Source organism: Chlamydotis macqueenii, chromosome 8, assembly GCF_036417535.1.
Source record: "Chlamydotis macqueenii isolate bChlMac1 chromosome 8, bChlMac1.mat, whole genome shotgun sequence".
In the NCBI taxonomy this organism is placed as follows: Eukaryota; Metazoa; Chordata; class Aves; order Otidiformes; family Otididae; genus Chlamydotis; species Chlamydotis macqueenii.
The window spans coordinates 32,837,222-32,856,005 of record NC_141563.1 but is presented as its reverse complement, the minus strand read 5'-3'; the positions used below and the strand labels follow the sequence as shown (position 1 = coordinate 32,856,005).

The window sequence follows — 18,784 nt, the reverse complement described above, 5'->3', positions numbered from 1 at the left end:
GACGTTTGCGCCCCCTCCACGAGACAGGTCCATGCCGAGTGGCCAAAATCAGTTTTCAGGCTCAAAAAGGCGGTCGCTGTCCTCGAGCAGAGCATCCATCCCCTCTTGGAGCCCGTAATAGAGGTCCTCCTCCTCCCCAGCGCCTTTGCGGGGGGACGCGGGGTGCTCTCCCCGGGCCGGGGAGCTGGTCGGGGTGCAGCTGGAGCGGGTGGCTGGTGGCCGGGGCCGGCCCCGTGGTGCGGGGCTGCCAGGCGCAGAGCCCTCCAGCGATGGGGTGTCCATGTCCTCCAGGAGGGATGCCAGCGGTGCGTCCCCTGGGGCCGGCCGGGGGGCCCTGTGGGGACAGGGAGGGCTGAGGGCAGGGTGAGGGTCACCCAAAACACAGCTGGGCGGGAGCTGGGCTTTCCACCGGAGTGGATGGCTGCTGGACCCAGCTCTGGACTTGGCGTTGCTCAGCTAGCATCCCAGCATCACCAGTGCCCTTGCTGGGTGGCTGGGACCCCCTGGGAGGGGCCTAGAGGGGCCTATTTCAGCCCCCACTGGGGACAACCTGCCTGCCGGGGTCCTTCTCCCGCCCATGGGACCACGTCACGGCTGCCCTCGCATGCTGTGCCTGTATCCCCGGGAGGAAGCAGAGTGCCCCGTGCCGGCTCTGGGTGCATTTTGGCAGGGGTGATGCCCGAGTCCTACACCCCCGAGACTGCACGGTGGCCCCCATGGCCTGCAAAGCGATTTTGGGACCTCCCAAACCGATGCATGGGCATCGTACATGGCGTCTGGGTTGAGGGACACGCACTGGGTGTCTCGTTTCTGCGAAAGTCTGACCGGGAAATTGGGATTTATTCTGACGAGGGACATCGTTTACATTTATAAAATGAAATAAAAGCAAAATGCAAATGACAACCAAAGGTAATAGAGATTTCCTCCCGGTAAATCGTTTGGTGCTGAGACTCCCCAAGGGCTGAGACACCGCTGGGGCTTGGAGTTCCAGGGGTTGGTGCTGTGTGAGCAGCAAAAACCCCTCCTCTCCCACCCCTCACACCGGGACCTGACGCCCCCCCCACCAATTTCACCTCACACCCCACCTCGACCGCGTGGGCATCGCCTACCAGCTGCCTGCCGCCGTTTCCAGCTGAGGCGCCGGCTCTCGGGAGAGGTCTCCGGCACCCCCCGGCTCCCGGTGAACCTCTGCTTTCGCCAGCTGGGAGCAGCTGCGGGGTCTGGGCTGGGCCGCAGGCGGGAGCGGGCACGAGCCCACCGCTTGCCTCTGGATCTGCTCGTAAGATGGCAGGCTTTTCTCGTAGGGGCTGGTGGCCTCCGGCTTGGGGCAGGGTGCCTGCAAACTGGGGGAGGAAGGAGGAATGGGACCCTGAGCGGGACCTGGACCCCACAGAGATGCTCAGGGACACGCATTGCTCGAGCTCCAGCCTTGGGTGGGCTCAGCCCTTGCCTCCCCCATCCCAGCCCCCCCTCATCACTTTTTGCCGCGAGGGACAACTGTGTCTGCAGATTCAAACAGCCGCCAAAAGGAACACGGCTGCCAGGCCCGGGCGCTGGGACCTACCGCATGTCGCCCTCCAGCAGCACGATGGGTTTGTGGTCCAGGAACCGCTCGGCCTCGAGGTCCACGGGAACGAATGTTATCTGGGGGGAAAGAGATGCTGGGGGGGCTGCGCTGGGCGTCACAGGGACCCTCAGCGCTCGTCAGTGGTGAAAAGTCCGGGATGTCCCTTCAGCTGGGTTTTTGGGCTTTTCCCAGCACATTTCAGTGGCTTGCTTGGGAATGACTTTTTTTCGGGGGGGGATCAACACAGGATTGAATGAGGCCAGCACAGCCCCTCTCATCACCTTGTCCTCAGGGGGGCCATGCATGTCCCCAAGGAGGCCGGTGGCCAGGGACAACGTCGAGGGTGACCCGTCCTTGAGCCCCGAGTGCGGTGACAAAGCAACGGCTCCCTCTTTGCCGGGGCTGAGCTCAGCTTTGGGGAGAGCTGGGGTCAGCTTCAGCCCTGTCCCAAGGGACTCAGTCTGTCCCAGGTGGTCCCAGGTCCTGGGGTCCCATGCGCTGCCCCGCATTTCGGGGTGCAGCCAAGCTGCTGACGGGCTGTCCTGCATCACTGAGATCGGCCTCACAGCCTTGGAAAAAAGCCTTTTCTGCCAGCTCCGTCTCCCGGGGCAGGGACACACGGCCACCCTGCCGCGCCGGCATTGCCCTCTGCCAAGGAGACTGGCGGGCAAGGACTGGGCCCCTCCGGACCTCCATGGCCTCTGCTGGAGGAAGTCCTGCTCTCACCCAAACCAACGCTCCCCCCTCTGGATTGCCCCAGTTGATTTCCCCTGGGAGCTGCCACTACAGACAGGGAAACCGAGGCACAGCCTGAGGCTACACAGCAATGGAAGCCCCCACAAACCCGGCTGAGCCCCCGAGCCCCCCCCGAGGCACGCGATGGCGGGATGGACCCTACCTTCGGGTAGCACTGGCACATGCTCCAGGTGATGCCCACGGCTACGAGGAGGACGCCCAGCACACAGAAGGTGATGTAGATCTGGGGTTTCTCCACGCTCATGATGAACATCCCCGTCATCACCAGGAAGAATCCCAGCATGATGAACCCATAGCGAAAGGTCTTCTCCTCGGCCATGGGCGCCGGGTGGGAGAGGCAGAGACGCCGGGAAGCCGGTTGACCTGCAGCTGCTGAGCGCAGCGCCGGCGTAAGGCAAGGAGTGGTTTCTTTCTCCGGAGGCTGCCAGGATCGGCTGCGCGTTGAGCCTGGTCCTGCCCAGGGCTGAGCCAGCCAGTTTTTAACGGGTTTGTAATGAATGCAAACACCGACCCGCCGTTCACACTCCAGTGAAGCCGCCCAGCACGTGTCCGGGTAACCTTCCCTGTGGGCACAGGCGGCCAGACCCCGCGCCTGGCAAAGGGATGGGGAGGGAGAAGGGGACAGGGCAGGAGAGACGGGGACCCAGAGAGCGACCGGACCTGGTGGGGCTTTCCCAGTCCTGGGAACTGGGGCTGGACTTGGCCATTAACCGGAGCTGGCAGAGCCCCAGAGTACGGGAGGCGGCGGAGTGCTGCATGGTTTCAAGGGCTATGGAGCTGCAGCAGGGGAGGAGGGAGCTCTCCGGGGTCTTTTTGGAAGCTGATGGGTTGGGAACAGCCCCCATCCTCACTCCAGCTGGGTGCTGGGGATCAACCGGTGGGGCTGCCTCCACGGGGCAGCAACTGGGCTGCCAAGGAGGGGGGAGGACAGAGCGGGGTCGGAGTGCCCAGGGGAGCGAGGGCACAGCATCCACATGCCCCGTGTCCACTTGAGATAGAGGAGGGGTGTTAAAAGGTGCCCCCTTCCCAACGCAACCCCAATGGCAGCAGTGGCTTCAACGAGCCTTCGGTTTGTTCCCTGAGCCTGCCCATGTGGGAAAGCGTGTGCCTGGCTTACAAAAAATAATATATTCTGTTATAAATCATATGTTGTACTTGGCTGGAGCAGCCCGTTATTTCGGTGGGACGGAGCAACTGGCAGCCGCCCCCCCCGATGCACATGGCCTTTCCCCTGGGCAAGGCTGCCCAGCCGCCAGCGGTGGGCAGGGAGGGGGCTGTGCCGCCCAGGGTGTCCTTTTATAGGACGCTGCCCGAAAAGCCAAGCGCGCTTGGATGCCCTGAACATCTCTCAACCGAAGGAAGTGAGGCGTGGGAGTCAGGACGCGGGGAAAGCAAGGCGGAAGGGATGGAGATGGGGCTGGAAAAGGCAGAGGAGCAAACGGTGCGGGCACGGAGCTGATTTTTCTACGGCCGGGTTCCTCGTTCCTTGCTGCAGATTTCATTCTACAGCTCTTGCTTTGAGTGAGCAGCCCCCAGCCTGACAGGAGCCAGGGTTGATCAGTGCAGGGAACGCAAAGCATCCGCAGCCAGCAGTGGTTTTATTAAAAAGACGAAGGTTTTCAAACACACCAGTTACCCCCGCCGTTCCGAACACGTCGCCCGCAGGACCCACAATCCCGACAGTCCCGGACCAATCGCTCGGAAAGAGAGATGGACCCCTCTGCCTTCCCCCTCCTCACCCACCCTCCTCTCACCCCGGCGAAGGAAGGCGCTCAGATTAAAGCCGAGGGACCGAGCAGCCACCTGCAGAGTCCCGGCCGCCTGCCACCGCCAGCTCAGACGCCCCGGATGCTGATGTTCTCATAGCTGGGGGGAGGCGTTGCCTGCGGCTCCTCGGGGTGCTGGGGCTCCAGCCAGGACAGGCTGGGGCGGAACAAGGCGCTGTCAGAGGAGCTGCGGCGGCGGCCGGCCTGCCAGCTCTCGTCCTCCTCCAGGTAGCCGTACAGGGGCGGCGTGAGCTCCTCCTTCCTCCCCAGGGGCTGGATGTAGGCTGGGGCACCGTGGGCAGGTCTGCAGGTCAGGGCTTCTTCGTAGGTGGGGATGGCGCTGGCGTCCCAGTTGCTGCGAGGGCAGAAGAAGAAATCCAGCAGCGTACCGCGTCAACCAGAGCATCCCAGCAACCAGAGCATCCCAGTGCCGTGTCAGCTGGAGCTTCCCAACAGCCAACAACTGGAGCATCCCAGCACCCGCCAACTGGAGCACCCCAGCATCCCATCAGCCCCATCGGCTGGCGCATCCCTGAGCATGGTGGACACACATGTGCTGGGGACGGCACACGGACAGGCTTGACACGCCCGGGGCCACCAGAAGACTCCCCTTGCAGGAGGAAGAGTGCCATCAGACCTTGCAATGAAGCAAAGTCACCTAGTTCCCACAGAGGTTTTTTTTTAAACCCCTCACCCAAGAAGAGGAAGGGCAGCCTGGCAAGGCAGCCTCAAAGAGCGGCCACCTCCGCTGGCAAGGGCTGCAACTGCAGGGGTGGCTGACCACAGCACAGCGGATGCACTGGCTCTCAGGACACCTGCCCCTTCATTCCGCACCACGCTGCTTCCCACGGGCAGGAGACCATCCTCATCCTCCGCCTGACCCCAAAGTCACCCCCCAGAGCACAGAGCCTGTTTGAAACAAGCAGTTGAGCAAGAGCCGGGCGTCCCGGTTCGATGCGGTTGCACCCCACCCTCGGGCCCGCTGGAGCCCTCCGCGCGCCGGCCAAGCCTGGTGCCACTTCCAGCAGCGCTTTGCTGAGCAAACACGGTTTGTGTACAGGGAAAACCTCCACCCAACCTTTGCCCCGCGCGCGGCCCCGCTCAGCACCCTCCAAAATGGTGCGGCCCTGAAGACGGGGAGGCTTTGAAAACACAACCCATCGTCTGCTTGCTTTTGCAGACAAAAACCCAGCGAGGCTGCGGGCGTCGGAGGAGCACAGCCGGTCCAAAGGGAAAGCTGTGAAGCTCTCCAGGGATGCCTCCCCTGCAATGCTGGGGCAACGTGTTCCCATCTGGCACGGGAGCCGGGATCTCAGGGGAGGGGACATTCCCTGTGGAGACACAGCAAAGCCTCCACAGGAGGAGGAAGATGCCCCAGAGTGCCCAGAACAGCTTATCATCTCACCCCTAGATGTTCCAATGGGCACCGAAACCCCCAGAGATCCAGGAACGTGCCTCCCGCCCCGACTGAATTTGTCTGGTTGTATGTTCTGGAGAGTTTCTTCCAGTGCTGCTTCTCCCCAGAGCCCGATTCATGCTGGAGCCAAGATCTTTGCCGTGACCCCACAAAACAGCACTGGGAAGGGCTGGCTGGCTCGGCTTCCACGGCAGCCTCTGGAAACAAACCCTCTTCATCAAAAAAACTTTTAAATCAAGTAGTGAGAATGAATCTCAGGCTCACACAGGAAAAGTCTGGAGACGTGATGAGCAGTGGTGGTGTTTGGGGGGAGGCGAGGGGTCTTCCCACACCCCAAAACAGGCTTTGTAGAAGGACTCGGCGTTGCTCATGCTGTGTTCCCAGGCGGTCTGTATCGCGTTCCTCGACCCACCCTCAACATCTTCCCACCCAAGCGCCGTGCGGGGACGTGGCACCCACCTGCAGTTCCACTTCTCCAGAGGCTCCGCGGTGAAGTACTGCAGGTCCCTGGGGAAACGGTACTGGTAGCGGCGAGAGACCACCCTGGCGTTGGCTTTCACGGACCAGAGGAGCCCGAAGAGAAGGAGGATGCCGCCGATCCCGCAGCAGAAGAAGCTGACGGAGCGGAGCAGGGCGTTGGAAGAGGAGCTGGGAACGGCTTCGGCTCCCCGAGGAGGCAGGAGGCGAGCCCCGGTGCCGGCCGAGGTGCCCACCTCCCCATCACTCCACCAGGCAAAGCACAGCGTCCCCGTCACCAGCAGAAGGGCCCCGGTGATGGTGACGCCGTAGCGGAAAGAGGCGGCTGCCATCCTTTGGGAGGAGGTTTTAGGAGGGGAGGAGAGCGAGCCAAGGCATGAGAGAGCCCACGTCCTGCAAGGCAAGAAACGGGCTGAGTTTGAGAGGGACAAGGTCATGGAAGAAGACATACCAGAGGAGAAAACTTCTGTGCTAGGACCTCTCCAGGGGTTGCATAATCTTCAGCTACTTATTTCTGACCATCAGAAGGGGCATCTCCATCATCTCAGAGGGGAAACCCTTGGGCAGAGCAAAGTCAGTCACCAGTTTGGACCTGTAAACACCCCAGCAGCCTCATAGAAACATCCTCATGGTCAAGAAACGACCCAATGCATGCACGTGGTGAGAGCCCCAGCCAGGGCAGCTACGGTGACGGCTCCGGGGACTTGCACAGCTCTTGTCTTTGGGTTTTATTCCAGACTTCCTCCCAAGCTGGGAGGAACGCCAGCTGGGATTCTGGTCAAAGCAAGGCTGATGGAAGATGTTAGGGAGAGGGCTGTCTGCTCAATGTCACACGCAGAGAGCCATCGTCCTTCCCTGGCGCAGGAAAATTTGGGGAGGGGGAGTCAGGGTCTGATCCCCATGGGGCTCTCACTCGCCGTTGCACTCTCCAGCAAACAACAAGCATCTGCTCCCTGGTCTGGGGGATCCCCAGCCCCCCACAAACCAAATGGGGAGGCGGAGAGGTCCCACCACGTTCCCTCTGGCCCTGCTCACTGCCCAGTGAGGAGATGCAGGTCCAGCTCTCACTTCCCAATGGACAAAAAGCTTCGGGAATTAAGCACCAGCATCCCCTTATAGATTCAGTCTCGGGTGACTCTTCGTGGTGGCAGTGCCAGTGGGGAGCCTGGACGCTGGGGGCTGCCCGGGATGGAGATGGGGCTCAAGCACAGAGGTGGATGGAGAGCTGGGTGACCCACGCTCAGCCCCCACTTCTGCCTTCATAACTTTGCCTATATGTCAGTAAAACTTAGATAATTTTGGTCTCCATTCCTCCAGGCACCCCTCGCTTCCTACAGTGGGGACTCAGATTGCACCCCAAGATTTGGAAGCACCAAGTCGGAGCACGGCAGGGAGCACAAGTCCGGCACAGATCAAGGGCAGGGGGAATTAGGTTGCATCAAGCCGTTATTTATCAGATGGGCCCACTAAATGGAAAGCCAAATTACTTTGTAGTGAAAGAAATCACCACCCGATCTAATCTACCTTTAATGAAGAAATGCGACAAGAAGCGAGATTTGGGAAACGGGCAGGAAGGCTGTAGGACTGGGGTGCTCCCGCTCCCCTCCCCACAGTGACGAGCCTGAGTTCCCCCCCGCCAGGCTGGTCCCCACCAGCAGCCGTGGTCACCGGGAAGGAGGTGGCATTTCTGGGCTGATAGGAGGCAGAGCTTCCCCCCGTAATGAGGGGACACGTTTAGATGCCCCTCCCAAATGGAGGGGGTTTGGCTTTGCTGGGATGGAGAAGGGACTGGTTAGAGACGCGGTTAGACGCAATTAGCGGCCCGCGTCCGCCGACTCACCACCGAACATGAGTGGGACGCAGCAGACAAGCTGGGCTCACGCTGCCTTGCAGCAGTAGATGGCAAGTATCCTACTGACCCGTGAATCCAGCTGCTTTTGAGAGCATCACATTTTCCCAGGAAATTTTCAGCCAATATTATTTTGGGAAAAAAAAATAAAAACAAAACAAAACAAAATGCCACAACCTAAAAATCCTACAGCAAAGCTCTCGATCCAACTGCACGGAAACGATGGGTCGCTCCGCGCAGAAAGCCTGGATTGAAACGGCACCAAGAGCTGAAAGGTTCAGCTCTCCCAGTCAACGCTTTCTTCATTTCGGGATCAGCCCGGCGAGGTTTGGGAGAGGCTGCGATTCCTCAGCCCGGGCACGGGGAATTTTGCAGCTCCCTCCACCCCGCCCCTGGCGCTGCGCACATCTGGGAGCGCTGGCAGCGAGGGGGAGGCGGACGTGGGGGGAAGGCGGAGAGCCTCTGCCAGGTGACGGGCTTGACAGCTCGGTGGAACAAATTCCTCTCTCGACAAAACCCGCGCAGCGTGGGGAGCAAGGCTAAGAGCTCCTCAGCCTCCCCGGCACGGGCTGCCGCAGCGCGCTGGGTGACACGGCCATCGCGCCGTCCCCTTGCCCAAGCCCCTCTCGGGCTGGCACAGCTCTCCCGAGCCCCTTCAAAAGATCCATGACATTCCAACCGCGAGGCCGAAAGAGCAGGGGCGGGAGGGGAGGTGTGAGGGCGGGGCAGGACCAGAGCTCCCAGCTCCCGGCTTTGCTCCCAGGGCACTCGGCGTCCTGCGCATCAGGTCACCCGCCGAGCATCTCCAGCGCAGGCTTCTGACAACGACGGCAACCGCTGGCTCCCAAACGCCCACCTCCACCCGTTGAGCCGCACCGACATTTTGTTCTGCCCTACTCTGAAACAGCCTCTCCGGGGACGCAGACGTGCACGTTGCATGGACAAACACGCACGGCCATCGTTTACATCATTCCAGCGCGACGCTGAGAAGAGCATCCCCCACCTAAAGTTATGCCGATGGTGACTCACAGGGTCTACGGCGGATTACTCAGAAAACCACTCTTTTCCAGCGCCACGAGAAACGAAAAGAGTTTTCGAATCTCTCCCCCCCTCCACCAAGCCAAAATCCACCTCCGCACCCCATCCTTCCATGGCGCTCACGACCTCTCCTTCCATGCGGGCTGAAGGCCCCAAACTGGGAGGAACTGGGGAGAGATGCTGTCACCGGGGGGGATTCCTCCCCCTGGGGCTGAATTTGCTGTTGTAATTGCCAGGAATTACCCAGGGGTCGGTGCCCACCCAAACCACGGCAAAAACCACGGAGGAGCCCCTGGGGCACTGCCAGCATCCCCAGCGCGAGGTCAGGCGGCGGGGAGACCCCCAGCCTCAAGCACCCGAACTCCCCCGCCCCAAGGACCTGAACCCCCCAGCCCCAAGCACCTGAACCCCCGGACCCTGCCCACCCCCGCACCCCACGCCCCGTCTGCAGGCGCGGCTCCACCGGCGGGACCCCCGGGGGGCCCGGCCCCGCCCCTCCCCTCCGCAAAGCGACGAGCGCGGGGTCTGCGTGCCCTTCGCCGCCCGCACCCCCCTCCGCCACACTCACCCGCCGCCAGCCCCGCTCCGGCCGAGCGGCGGCTCCCGGGGAGCCCGGCCCGCGGGGCGGGGGGCGGGCGGGGCGGGGCGGGGGGCGGGCGCCCGTCGGTTCCCTCCCGGCCCCCGGCCGCTCGTCGTAGCGCGGCTCCCGGCCCCGCCCGTCGGGGAGAGGCGATGCCCCGCGTCCCGGCCCGCAGCCCCGGTCCCGAGGGAAAAAAATAAAAAATAAAAAGAGATTTTAAAAAAGGAAAAGGAAAAGGAAAAAGAAAAGGAAAAAGAAAAAGAAAAAGAAAAAGAAAAAGAAAAAGAAAAAGAAAAAGAAAAAGAAAAAGAAAAAGAAAAAGAAAAAGAAAAAGAAAAAGAAAAAGAAAAAGAAAAAGAAAAAAAAAGAAAAATAAAAAAGGGAAAGGGAGAGAGAGAGGGAGAGGGAGAGGAAAAGGAAAAGGAAAAGGAAAAGGAAAAGGAAAAAGGAAAAAGGAAAAGAAAAAAGGCAAAAGAAAAAGAGAAAAAAAGGAAAAGGAAAAAAGGAAAAGAGACAACAAGGGAAAGAAAAAACAAGAAAAGGGAAAAGACAAAAAAGGAGAAGGAAGGGGAAAAGGAAAAGAGAAAAATAAAAACATAATAAGAAAAAGAAAAAGAGAAAAAGAAAAAAGGAAAAGAAAAAGAAAAAAGGAAAAGGAAATTTTCCCCACAGGCACTGTGCTCCTGAACTCTCTTTGCTGAAGGGGAATCTCACTCCCCGGACTGCTGGGGAGGTAAGGGGGGTGAGGCTGGAAGCGCCCCAGCTGTGTTGGTGGGAGCAATGGTGGCAGAACTCGGCTGGGGTGGCACTGCCCCTGCTCCTGGGGGTCTGGTGGCACAGAGCCGGGCCACCCCGGGCACAGGGCTCAGGGAACAGACGGGTTGGGGACCTGGAGAGACGTGGTTGAAAACCAGCTCAGGGTTTATCCGCTCAGGGCTGCAGGGGCTGATGCAAAGCCCCATCACGGAATTTGTATCTGCTTCGTATACGCTTAGTAACCGCTCAGCCCCGCTGGAAACGTGTGGGAGCGCAGCCCCTTTCACCTGCGGACACTGAGGAGCTTTACAAACGGTGTTGGAGAAACTGAGGCACAAGCAGGGCTGGTTCACGTGGGGCTGGCCCTGTGGCAGGTGGGGTCTCCATCCCAGAGGAGCGTGGGGCAGGGGTCCCCGAGGCCAGGGCCCCAGCACGGCCTCACCCCCGCGGGCTGGGATACAGCAAGGTACTCAAAGCCAAGGGTTCAATCCCTGACAGGACATCCTCCAAAGACGGTGGTCCTCAGTCCTTGGCATGGCAGAGTTTGGCCCCAGGGACGCCAGGAGAGAACATCTGGATTCCTCCGCCGCAGAAGCGCCCGCGCTGAGCACTCGTATTGCCAGTGCCTGCCATGCACACGTGATGTGGGCGCAGTGAATCACCAGCTCCCCTACTAATGAGACACCTTCTTCTGCTCGTTACCTGCTCAGATGTTATATTTAACCAAAATTTGATTGTCAGGTGGCTTCTGAAGCACTCCAAGACAGCATTATAACTACTTAGTCTTAACGCACCTTGGCCAAACTTCGCTTTCCCTCTCTGAGCACCTTCCGGCTGGTGGACGAGGTGCTGCATCACATCATGGGGCACGGGCAAAGGGCTTCTTCAGAGCAAAGGCAGAATATCCGCGCAAAATACGTAAAACATCCTGTGCACAGCAAAACGGCAGTGGAGAAAACAAGAAGATATAAAAGACAGTTACAGCCCCTGCAAGAACAGGAACAAAGGAGGAACAGAGAAAGAGAGATTGTTCCAGTAATTGCCTCCCCCAGGTTAGGATCCTGCGCCTGATCAGCGCTGCTGGCACACAGAAGTGCTGCTTTTGGATTCACCGCTCACCACGTTTTGCTGCTGCAGCAAATCGCAGATAAAAATGTGTATTTCACCGTATAATCAGGGTAAATAAGTTGGCTTTCTCCATATCTGTGTGTGTGCACGTGCACACACTTTCTGCCCTGTCATGACAAGGCGGTTGATACCGGAGCACCAACTCAGGACTGAATTTGGGTGCACCAGGGCACCAAGCCCAGAGAAGAGGAGCCTAGGCTCCCTGCCAGGGCCCTCCTACCTGGGATGGGAACGTCAACACCCAGCACCAGGTCACAGGTCTCCATAGGTAATTTGGCACCCAGGTCACCTTCCCCGCACCCACGCCACCCATGACAGAGCCATTTTTACCATGAGGGTGGTGGAACACTGGCACAGGTTGCCCAGAGAGGTGTTTGATGCCCCATCCCTGGAAACATCCAAGGCCAGGTTGGACGGGGCTCTGAGCAACCTGATCTGGTTGGAGATGTTCCTGCTCACTGCAGGGGGGTTGGACTGGATGGGCTTTAAGGGTCCCTTCCCACCCGCACCATTCCATGATTCCATGATTCAATGATTAAAGATGAGGGCTTAGGGGACACATCTCTGCAGTTGTCTAGATCCATCAAGAAGCCATTCCCAAGGGGCTGGCCCACCTCGTGTTCCCCTTTCACACGGGCCACTGGGCCGGGCAGAGGTGGGTACAGCCCGCCACGCTGCAAGGGGCTGCAGCACGCAGCCACGAGGATGTGCAGATGGGAAGGTGTTCCTGCACCTGGCACACGTAACACAAGGGAGAAACCTCCCACTGTTCATCTTTGCCTTAATTTGCATCTTCTTAAAATGCATAATTAGTTGAAATACTGGCTCGGGCACTCCTACCTAATTCAATCAGTAAATGTAGGCATTGAAAATATTCGTCCTACATCTTCAAACAATGCAATTTTCACCAGTGCCCTTAGGCTTATTTTGGGTTGAACCTGCAGCTGGCCATTTTGTGTTGCTGCTATACGGGCAACTGGAGCGTTGGGAACTACTCATTCTCGCTCTCCAGCAGGAAAAGCCTAGCACTTGGATGTGAAAGGCGATCGTCCCCGTGACCACAGAGCCATGTGTGTTTGTTGTGGTCAGGTTCACCAAGAAGTACTCTTTCTGTGGACAGCTAATTTTTTTTTGTTCCGGGGCTTTACTGACTGCAAAAGCCCATTTTGTACATAACATCGTATTATTTAGCCCTTGTCCAACATCAGTTTCTGAACTGGTTTCTGCACTAGCTATGTCCATTATCTAGCAAGCTTCTGGATCAAAACCTCTGAGTGTTTTAAAGCTTAAAAGTGTGCCAACCAAACCGTAATGGTGTCCAAACCAGCAGTTTGTAAACTGCACCACGCTGAGGAATGTGGCTGTGGTGGGAAGTCCTCATCCACAGAGAGCTTTATGAAAAAGCAATGACCTTAAATTCCTTCTGCTCTTCATCTGGGACTCGTGTTAGAATAGGAGCACCAGGCTGATGTGCCGTCTCCTGCTGAGGCTGTTTTGTAGATAAACGGGCACGATAAAGCTGCGGGTTTCCTAAAAGGGAAATTTCTGTGTTGCAAATGGGCACACGAAGAGCTTCCTAGGACCTTTCCACCAAAATCTGCAAAAGATTTGAAATTCACCTGAAAACAGGAGGGGAGAGGAAAGAGTTAAATCCGGATGCCTCTGCTCAATCTTCAGTCAGGCAAAAAGTTTCTCAAGATTTTTGCCGTAGGGAGGCCCCATGTGCTCTGCAGGTTTCAGGTCTGAGCTGCTGTTCTTTTTTTCCGCAACGCATCCGCTGCGCTAACGCGCGCACAGCCCACCACCCAGCCTGTTTTACATGCTGCAGATGTCGCGGCGCTGCTAGAGCGTGAGCTGCCGTTTGGCTGGCGGCGAGGAAACATCGATTTTCAGCCTTGTAGGCTCCTCAGTCAAGCTTGACGCCGGTGGTGAGTGCAGCCATGGCATCGGAGCAGAGCAAAGACCCGCGCTGGCTGCCGAAGCACGGCAGCCGTTAGCTTTACTCCTCAGTGTCTCTTCAGTAGGGTGTGTTGTGATAGGACGAGGGGTGATGGTTTTAAAACAGAGGGAGGTAGATTCAAATTGGACATTAGGAAAAAATTTTTTACAATGAGGGTGTCAAAACACTGGCACAGGTTGCCCAGAGAGGTGGTGGGTGCCCCATCCCTGGAAACGTTCAAGGCCAGGTTGGACGGGGCTCTGAGCAACCTGATCTGGTTGGAGATGTCCCTGCTCCTGGCAGGGGGGTTGGACTGGATGGCCTTTAAAGGTCCCTTCCCAAACCATTCCATGATTCTAAATTACTTACCTTCAGACTGAAGAAAAAGGTCTCTCATCTCCCGTATCCAGATGACCTACCATCAGAGGTACCTCAGAGAAAGCAAGACGTAGCATCCCTGAGACACAGACCTGCCGTCTCTGATGGAGAACATCACCTTCCCTGCTCAGCCTCCCTGTGAAGTCTTCCCGGACCCAGAGAGTTAATCTTTCTCCCCAAAATGTACCCTGTCCTTTCCTTAGCTAGGAGCTAGTCTGGCTACTGATCTTATTTGAACGAGTGTAGTTTCACTTCCCCAGAGGTGTAAATACTCCTGCGCCAGAAAACTGTCAACTCTCATTGTCGAGCGACTACTTGCCTCGCAGAGGCATGAAACTCTCCTCCCTCGGTGATTCACCACGCCACTTCCAGCAGGAAGGAGAGCTCATCCCAGCCCTGTAATCTGCTTTAATCTGGATGTGAAACACCTCAGAGCAACAGAAGCTCAGAGCTGATTATAGGCTTTTGGCTGATACCGGAGACAAGGGTAATTGACCACTCTGGGATGGCAATGGCTTATCGCTGGCTGATCTCCTGATGCTTTTCTTCGGAATTTTGTAAAAAAAACCTCCTCGCGGAGGATGGAGAGGGCAGAAGGAGGCAGAAAGAAGATGTGTGAGCCTCCAGCTCAGTACATGAGGCTTGAGATGGTTTTAACATGAGCTGGAGACAGGATCTGTGCATTTGCCCATTCTCAGATTCATTTTGGGAGTCTCAAGATTTCACGTGCGGGTATAGAAAAGTCACTGCTCCCCATCAGGAGTTTTCACAGGAATCATCAGAGATTTACAGGAATCTCTTGTCTTACAAGAGACTGAGCAATCGCACCACTGTCACCTTCCCATGCACAGGCCTTTGCCCATCACTTATTTGCCAATCACCCTCAGAGGTGAGGACCAGTCTATTTATTCAACCCTCAGTCTGAAATTGCTCTGTACCTCCACGAGATGCTCCACAGGCGGAAGCACGTCCTGTCGCTCTTGACAGAACGAGGCAGGAACCTCTTCTCAAAGCCCCCAGCCTCCTTCTGCTCAGCTCCATGCAAGCGGGAGTCGCTTCCCAACGTGGATCGCCGCAAAAGCGCGTTGCCGTCAAAAGGCAGCGAGCAACTCGGAGGGAAGGAAAACGGCTGAACAGACACACCAGCAATCAGCTTCGGCCTGGTTTTGTACTGCGCTTTCTAGTGAAAAAGGGGCATTTGTAGCCTATTAGCTTAGCACCGAACCATATTAAATACGCCTCCATCTATCTTCAGTAAGACTAATACCGTTCCTTATTATTGGAACAATGGTATATTTTTGTCACCCTTAATTACGAACTTATCGGGCTGCGATCGCTTAGCTTATGAAAAGGATCTGCTCGGTAACTATAACAGCGATACAACTCTTACATAACCAACATTTTAAACTTTTTTTCTTTTCAGCCATTCTTTTCCTTTCTTGCTTTGCTTACAGCTCTTCCATTTTTCTTTGGCGTAGGTAGGTAAACCCAAAAGGCCAGATCCTACAGCTACACTGATGTTTTTGGAGCACGGCCTGGAGTTTTACCAGTTTACATCATCTGGGAGTGGGCCCATGAAATTTTTAAAACATTGAAATAAATGAAAGCAGACAGGTGACGGAGTGACAGCAGCAGACGGAGAGAATGGTGACGGCCAAGGCAGTGAAAGTCTTCGCTTTATTTGGAGGAAAAGGGCCCGCAAGTACATCTGGTACCGGGAGGCTAAACACACAAGCAGAAAATGGGAGAAAAATGTGGCCTGTTCAGAAAAATAACTTCCAGTGTTTTCCTCTGGTGACATTGGCAAGCCTTCACCGTCACATTAGCCCTGACTGTTCCCACAGCATTTGCCACGCCAGCAAGAGAAGGCTGGAGGCAAGTGATGGGAGAAGGTATCTGGGAGGCGTTCATCACCAGCCGTGGTTCACAACCGCCCTCACAATGAAGTTCACCCTGAACATCCTGGAGGCCGCTGGCACACCTGCCCATTATACAGAGTGCTCTCCATAGATCACAGCTCTGAAATAACACGTTTAGTGCACAGGGCAAGCCTCTCAGTGACTGCAGCTCCTTTCTGACGGCCAGCACAGTTGGTGTCCCCAGGATCTCACCGATGGCAGGAGACAAGGGACCACCACCACTCCTCCGACTGCTGCCCCTCCTTGCTCTCAGACAGCCTCGTGCCCAGCGAGGCCATGAGGCCAACCGATGGTTGCTCACGAGCTCGCTCTCCTCCACTGCTCACCTCGAGGACTGTGGCCTCTCCCAGTTTGTATTTTCAGTGCTGGAACCCCAGGTCCTTCGGCAACCGGCTCATCACGCCTGCTCCCTTGCCACAGCCATTTCACTTTGGCTGTTGAGGACACCGGCCCCAGTGACAATGATGGCAGGGATGAATTCCTTTCCCAGCCCGGCTCTCTGTTTTGACAAGTGATTCTTTTTACAAATCCCAGACAGTGCGTCTTTTCACAGGCAGTTGTAAAGCTGGATTTAACACACGTCAGAGAGAATACACGAAAGCTCTCGCATATTCTGCATTGCGTTTTTTTTTCAGTGGCTCTGCGAACGTGCTGACCGGCAGCTGACCTCGCCTCCTGACACCACCAAAGGATAGGCCCTATTCTGCCACTGTTAATATTCCAAATTTCACCTCACACCCTACATCTTTCCCCTCCTGAGATGGCATTTGGGGTCCCACCAGCCATCTACAATAACTCATTGTTGGAGGTGTGGGGCCACAAGACACAGCCAGTATGCAAGGACATCGGGTATGGCCCAAGTATCCTTGGTTCCTTGTCCTGCCCCGCAGCCCCAGAGTTATTCCTTCTCTTGGTGAGGCCCTTCCCAGTGCAAACAGGGTGAGTGCAGCCTCGAGAAGACAAGGGGAAAGCAAGGAAGAAAGAGCAAAGTCACCCCAAGGGCTAGGTGTGCTGAGCAGGCTGGGCCACAGCCAGCTGGAGACCCTTCCCCAATTCTTCCATGGCTATCACAGATGTTAAAGATCTTCCACATTACATTAGGTCCACCTACACCTAAAACAGCCCAATCATCCCAAAGATCCTTGTCTAAGCCTTCAGATGGTGTTTTGCTTTCCCTGAGAGCTACCTGGCAGTTTCTAAGGCAACTACAATCCCATTGTCCCTTCTTCATCGGTTTTCCAACAGCCACCATGGCTACAGCTGTTGTGCTAAACCCTCTGCCCTCCTCCTCCTCAAGCCGTCGCGCATCTCTACTGCCTCGCATGAAATATTTGTGAAACCTGAGAAGCAGGTCCCGGATAATGGATACTCTAGTGACAAAGACCTTTCAAAAAACACCTGGAAGCCAGGCAATTGAGCAACATGAGATAAACCACATTCTTCCCACACAGCCTCTAAAGAGAAGGTTTTCTGGTGCACATAGGTTTGATGAATCAAACATCAGTGGAAATGTCTTTTGAAATGCTGTCGTTGGAAACCTCCTGGGCCTCACAGAATTCAGGTGGAGGAAGGTCACAGGGTCACTCCAGCTCCAAAGGCGCTGCTTTTCAGATAGGTAGGACCATCACACCAGCTGTTTTCCATTTGGATTTACACTATTAAAAGGGTGTTCGGCCGCCCTTCCTCATGTTCCTTAGAAATTTACCCCAATCCTAGCATGCGGCTGTCAGGTGTGAGGTGGGGTACGTGCTTCTCCTGCCCCGTACGGCCCCGCTCCCCCCGAGAAGGGCACAGAGCACTCCCCAGAGCAGGCTGGCTTTAAATCTTGCTGTGCCACAAGGCAACTTTTTTCTTTCAGAGGTAATACGTAAGGATGTGTCATCGCTCTGGAACATTCTGGCATTTGTTCTGACACCACCTGTCTATAAAATAGCTGATAATATTCCCCTGTATTTTTTCTTTCAAGATGAAATTTGATGTTTTTCTTCAATTCCTGGATGTACGACAGCTCTCAAGATTCGTTCAGCCCGTACCCAGAACAACTCGCGTCAACCTGCCGGTGTCACACTCCAGCCTACGTCCTCCAACGGGTTTCTCCTTCCAGGCAACAAATATACTTTGATTTTCTCAGTAGAGGGAGCTTCTCACCCGGCGGTTTGAACACCACATCACTCCAGCCCTCTGAAACCATTTCTGACAGCACCAGCTCTGTGCCGAAAAAACGCGCAGGAAACCTGAGGGTAGGTGATTAGGGAAATGTCCTCCTAACCCCAAGTAACCACGGGTTCCTTTATTTATTGAAAATTCTTGATTATTTTTCATAATTGTTAAAATGCTCATCCTCTTGGCATCCTGGTACCACCCAACAGCAGCTCAGTGGCAGTCAGTACCAGGGCTACGAGAACTCGCGTGAAAAAAAGGGCTTTCTAATGCTTTTCAGTGCCCTCTGAATGCGCCTCGATACTTTTCTTACAGAGACAGAAGTTTTCAGCCTGCTTTTGTCTGTCTCAAACGCTCTGTATGTTATTATCGTGTGCCTTTGAGCTGTCGCCTCGGACAAACAGCTGCATCTTCCATTCTTTCTCCATCCAGCTTTGCACAGCTGTTACCCAGTCCCTGGCAGCGAACAGCCCTGCACGGCATCGGCAGGGCGATCGGCGGCGAGCTCTCACAGCGGAGGTGCGTAGCTCCAGCACCCTCAAACAAAAGCCCCTGCTCCGCTCCCTGCACCCCACCTACACAGGGGTCTGTGGGGCGAACTCCACCAGAGAGCTGAGCCAGGCAGGACGAAAAAAAAATCGTCTAAAAACCAGACCAATTCTTCAGTCAGATCAGTTCCCCAACCCGTTCTGCTGAGTGACAGCAGAAGCGTTTGTGCTGCACAGCGTGCCCAGAACAGCACGAGTGGGCGGATGGGATGGCAGCAGAGGGAGGGAGGAGAGGAAGGCAAGAGGACTGCTTTTTTAAGAAGCACTAACAGCTTAAACACACTTAAAATGATAATTTAATTGAAGGGAGCGGGGATTTTAGTCTTACAAGGATACGAGGGAATCTTAGCTTTTCCGACCAGATTTGCAAATAGTTTTCCTAAGCCACCACAGATTGTTGGACGATGCTTTGCTCACACCTAAAATAACTAAAATTGAAAAATGTCAGCATTTAAAACATCTGCCTTCCCTTCCCTCATCCCCTTCCCATTCCTGTGTTCTCTATG

The 18,784-nt window shown here is 56.1% G+C and overlaps 2 protein-coding genes across 4 annotated transcripts; both read right to left on the bottom strand.

Annotated features, from left to right (window-relative positions):
- Positions 1–48: 48 nt before the first annotated feature.
- Positions 49–2,642, bottom strand: BSND (barttin CLCNK type accessory subunit beta). Of its 2 annotated transcripts, none has more exons than XM_086754053.1 (4): positions 2,466–2,642; positions 1,565–1,644; positions 1,110–1,343; positions 49–352 (listed from the first exon to the last, which is right to left on the bottom strand). In XM_086754053.1, exons 1-4 carry the CDS (start codon positions 2,640–2,642, stop codon positions 49–51), a joined length of 795 nt encoding a protein of 264 aa, XP_086610179.1. The 2 variants fall into 2 exon arrangements, with proteins under 2 accessions (XP_086610179.1, XP_086610180.1); XM_086754054.1 differs by having other exon boundaries at positions 49–334.
- A 1,260-nt stretch (positions 2,643–3,902) lies between these two features.
- On the bottom strand, positions 3,903–9,520 carry TMEM61 (transmembrane protein 61). Of its 2 annotated transcripts, none has more exons than XM_086753489.1 (3): positions 9,439–9,520; positions 5,966–6,376; positions 3,903–4,444 (listed from the first exon to the last, which is right to left on the bottom strand). In XM_086753489.1, the coding sequence occupies exons 2-3, from the start codon at positions 6,313–6,315 to the stop codon at positions 4,159–4,161; spliced, it is 636 nt and encodes a 211-aa protein (XP_086609615.1). In that variant the 5' UTR covers positions 6,316–6,376; positions 9,439–9,520; the 3' UTR covers positions 3,903–4,158. The 2 variants fall into 2 exon arrangements, with proteins under 2 accessions (XP_086609615.1, XP_086609616.1); XM_086753490.1 differs by lacking the exon at positions 9,439–9,520 and adding an exon at positions 7,824–8,079.
- Positions 9,521–18,784: the final 9,264 nt, after the last annotated feature.

What these genes read in the sequence shown, in the direction of transcription:
- BSND (XM_086754053.1), bottom strand. Translation starts at nt 2,642, where the DNA reads ATGGCCGAGGAGAAGACCTTTCGCTATGGGTTCATCATGCTGGGATTC. An exon ending in CTGCTGGAGGGCGACATGCG is followed by an intron (nt 1,344 to 1,564) that starts GTAGGTCCCAGC and finishes TTCCTCCCCCAG; the next exon opens with TTTGCAGGCACCCTGCCCCA. An exon ending in GAAACGGCGGCAGGCAGCTG is followed by an intron (nt 353 to 1,109) that starts GTAGGCGATGCC and finishes CCCTGCCCTCAG; the next exon opens with CCCTCCCTGTCCCCACAGGG.
- TMEM61 (XM_086753489.1), bottom strand. Translation starts at nt 6,315, where the DNA reads ATGGCAGCCGCCTCTTTCCGCTACGGCGTCACCATCACCGGGGCCCTT. An exon ending in CTGGAGAAGTGGAACTGCAG is followed by an intron (nt 4,445 to 5,965) that starts GTGGGTGCCACG and finishes CTGCCCTCGCAG; the next exon opens with CAACTGGGACGCCAGCGCCA.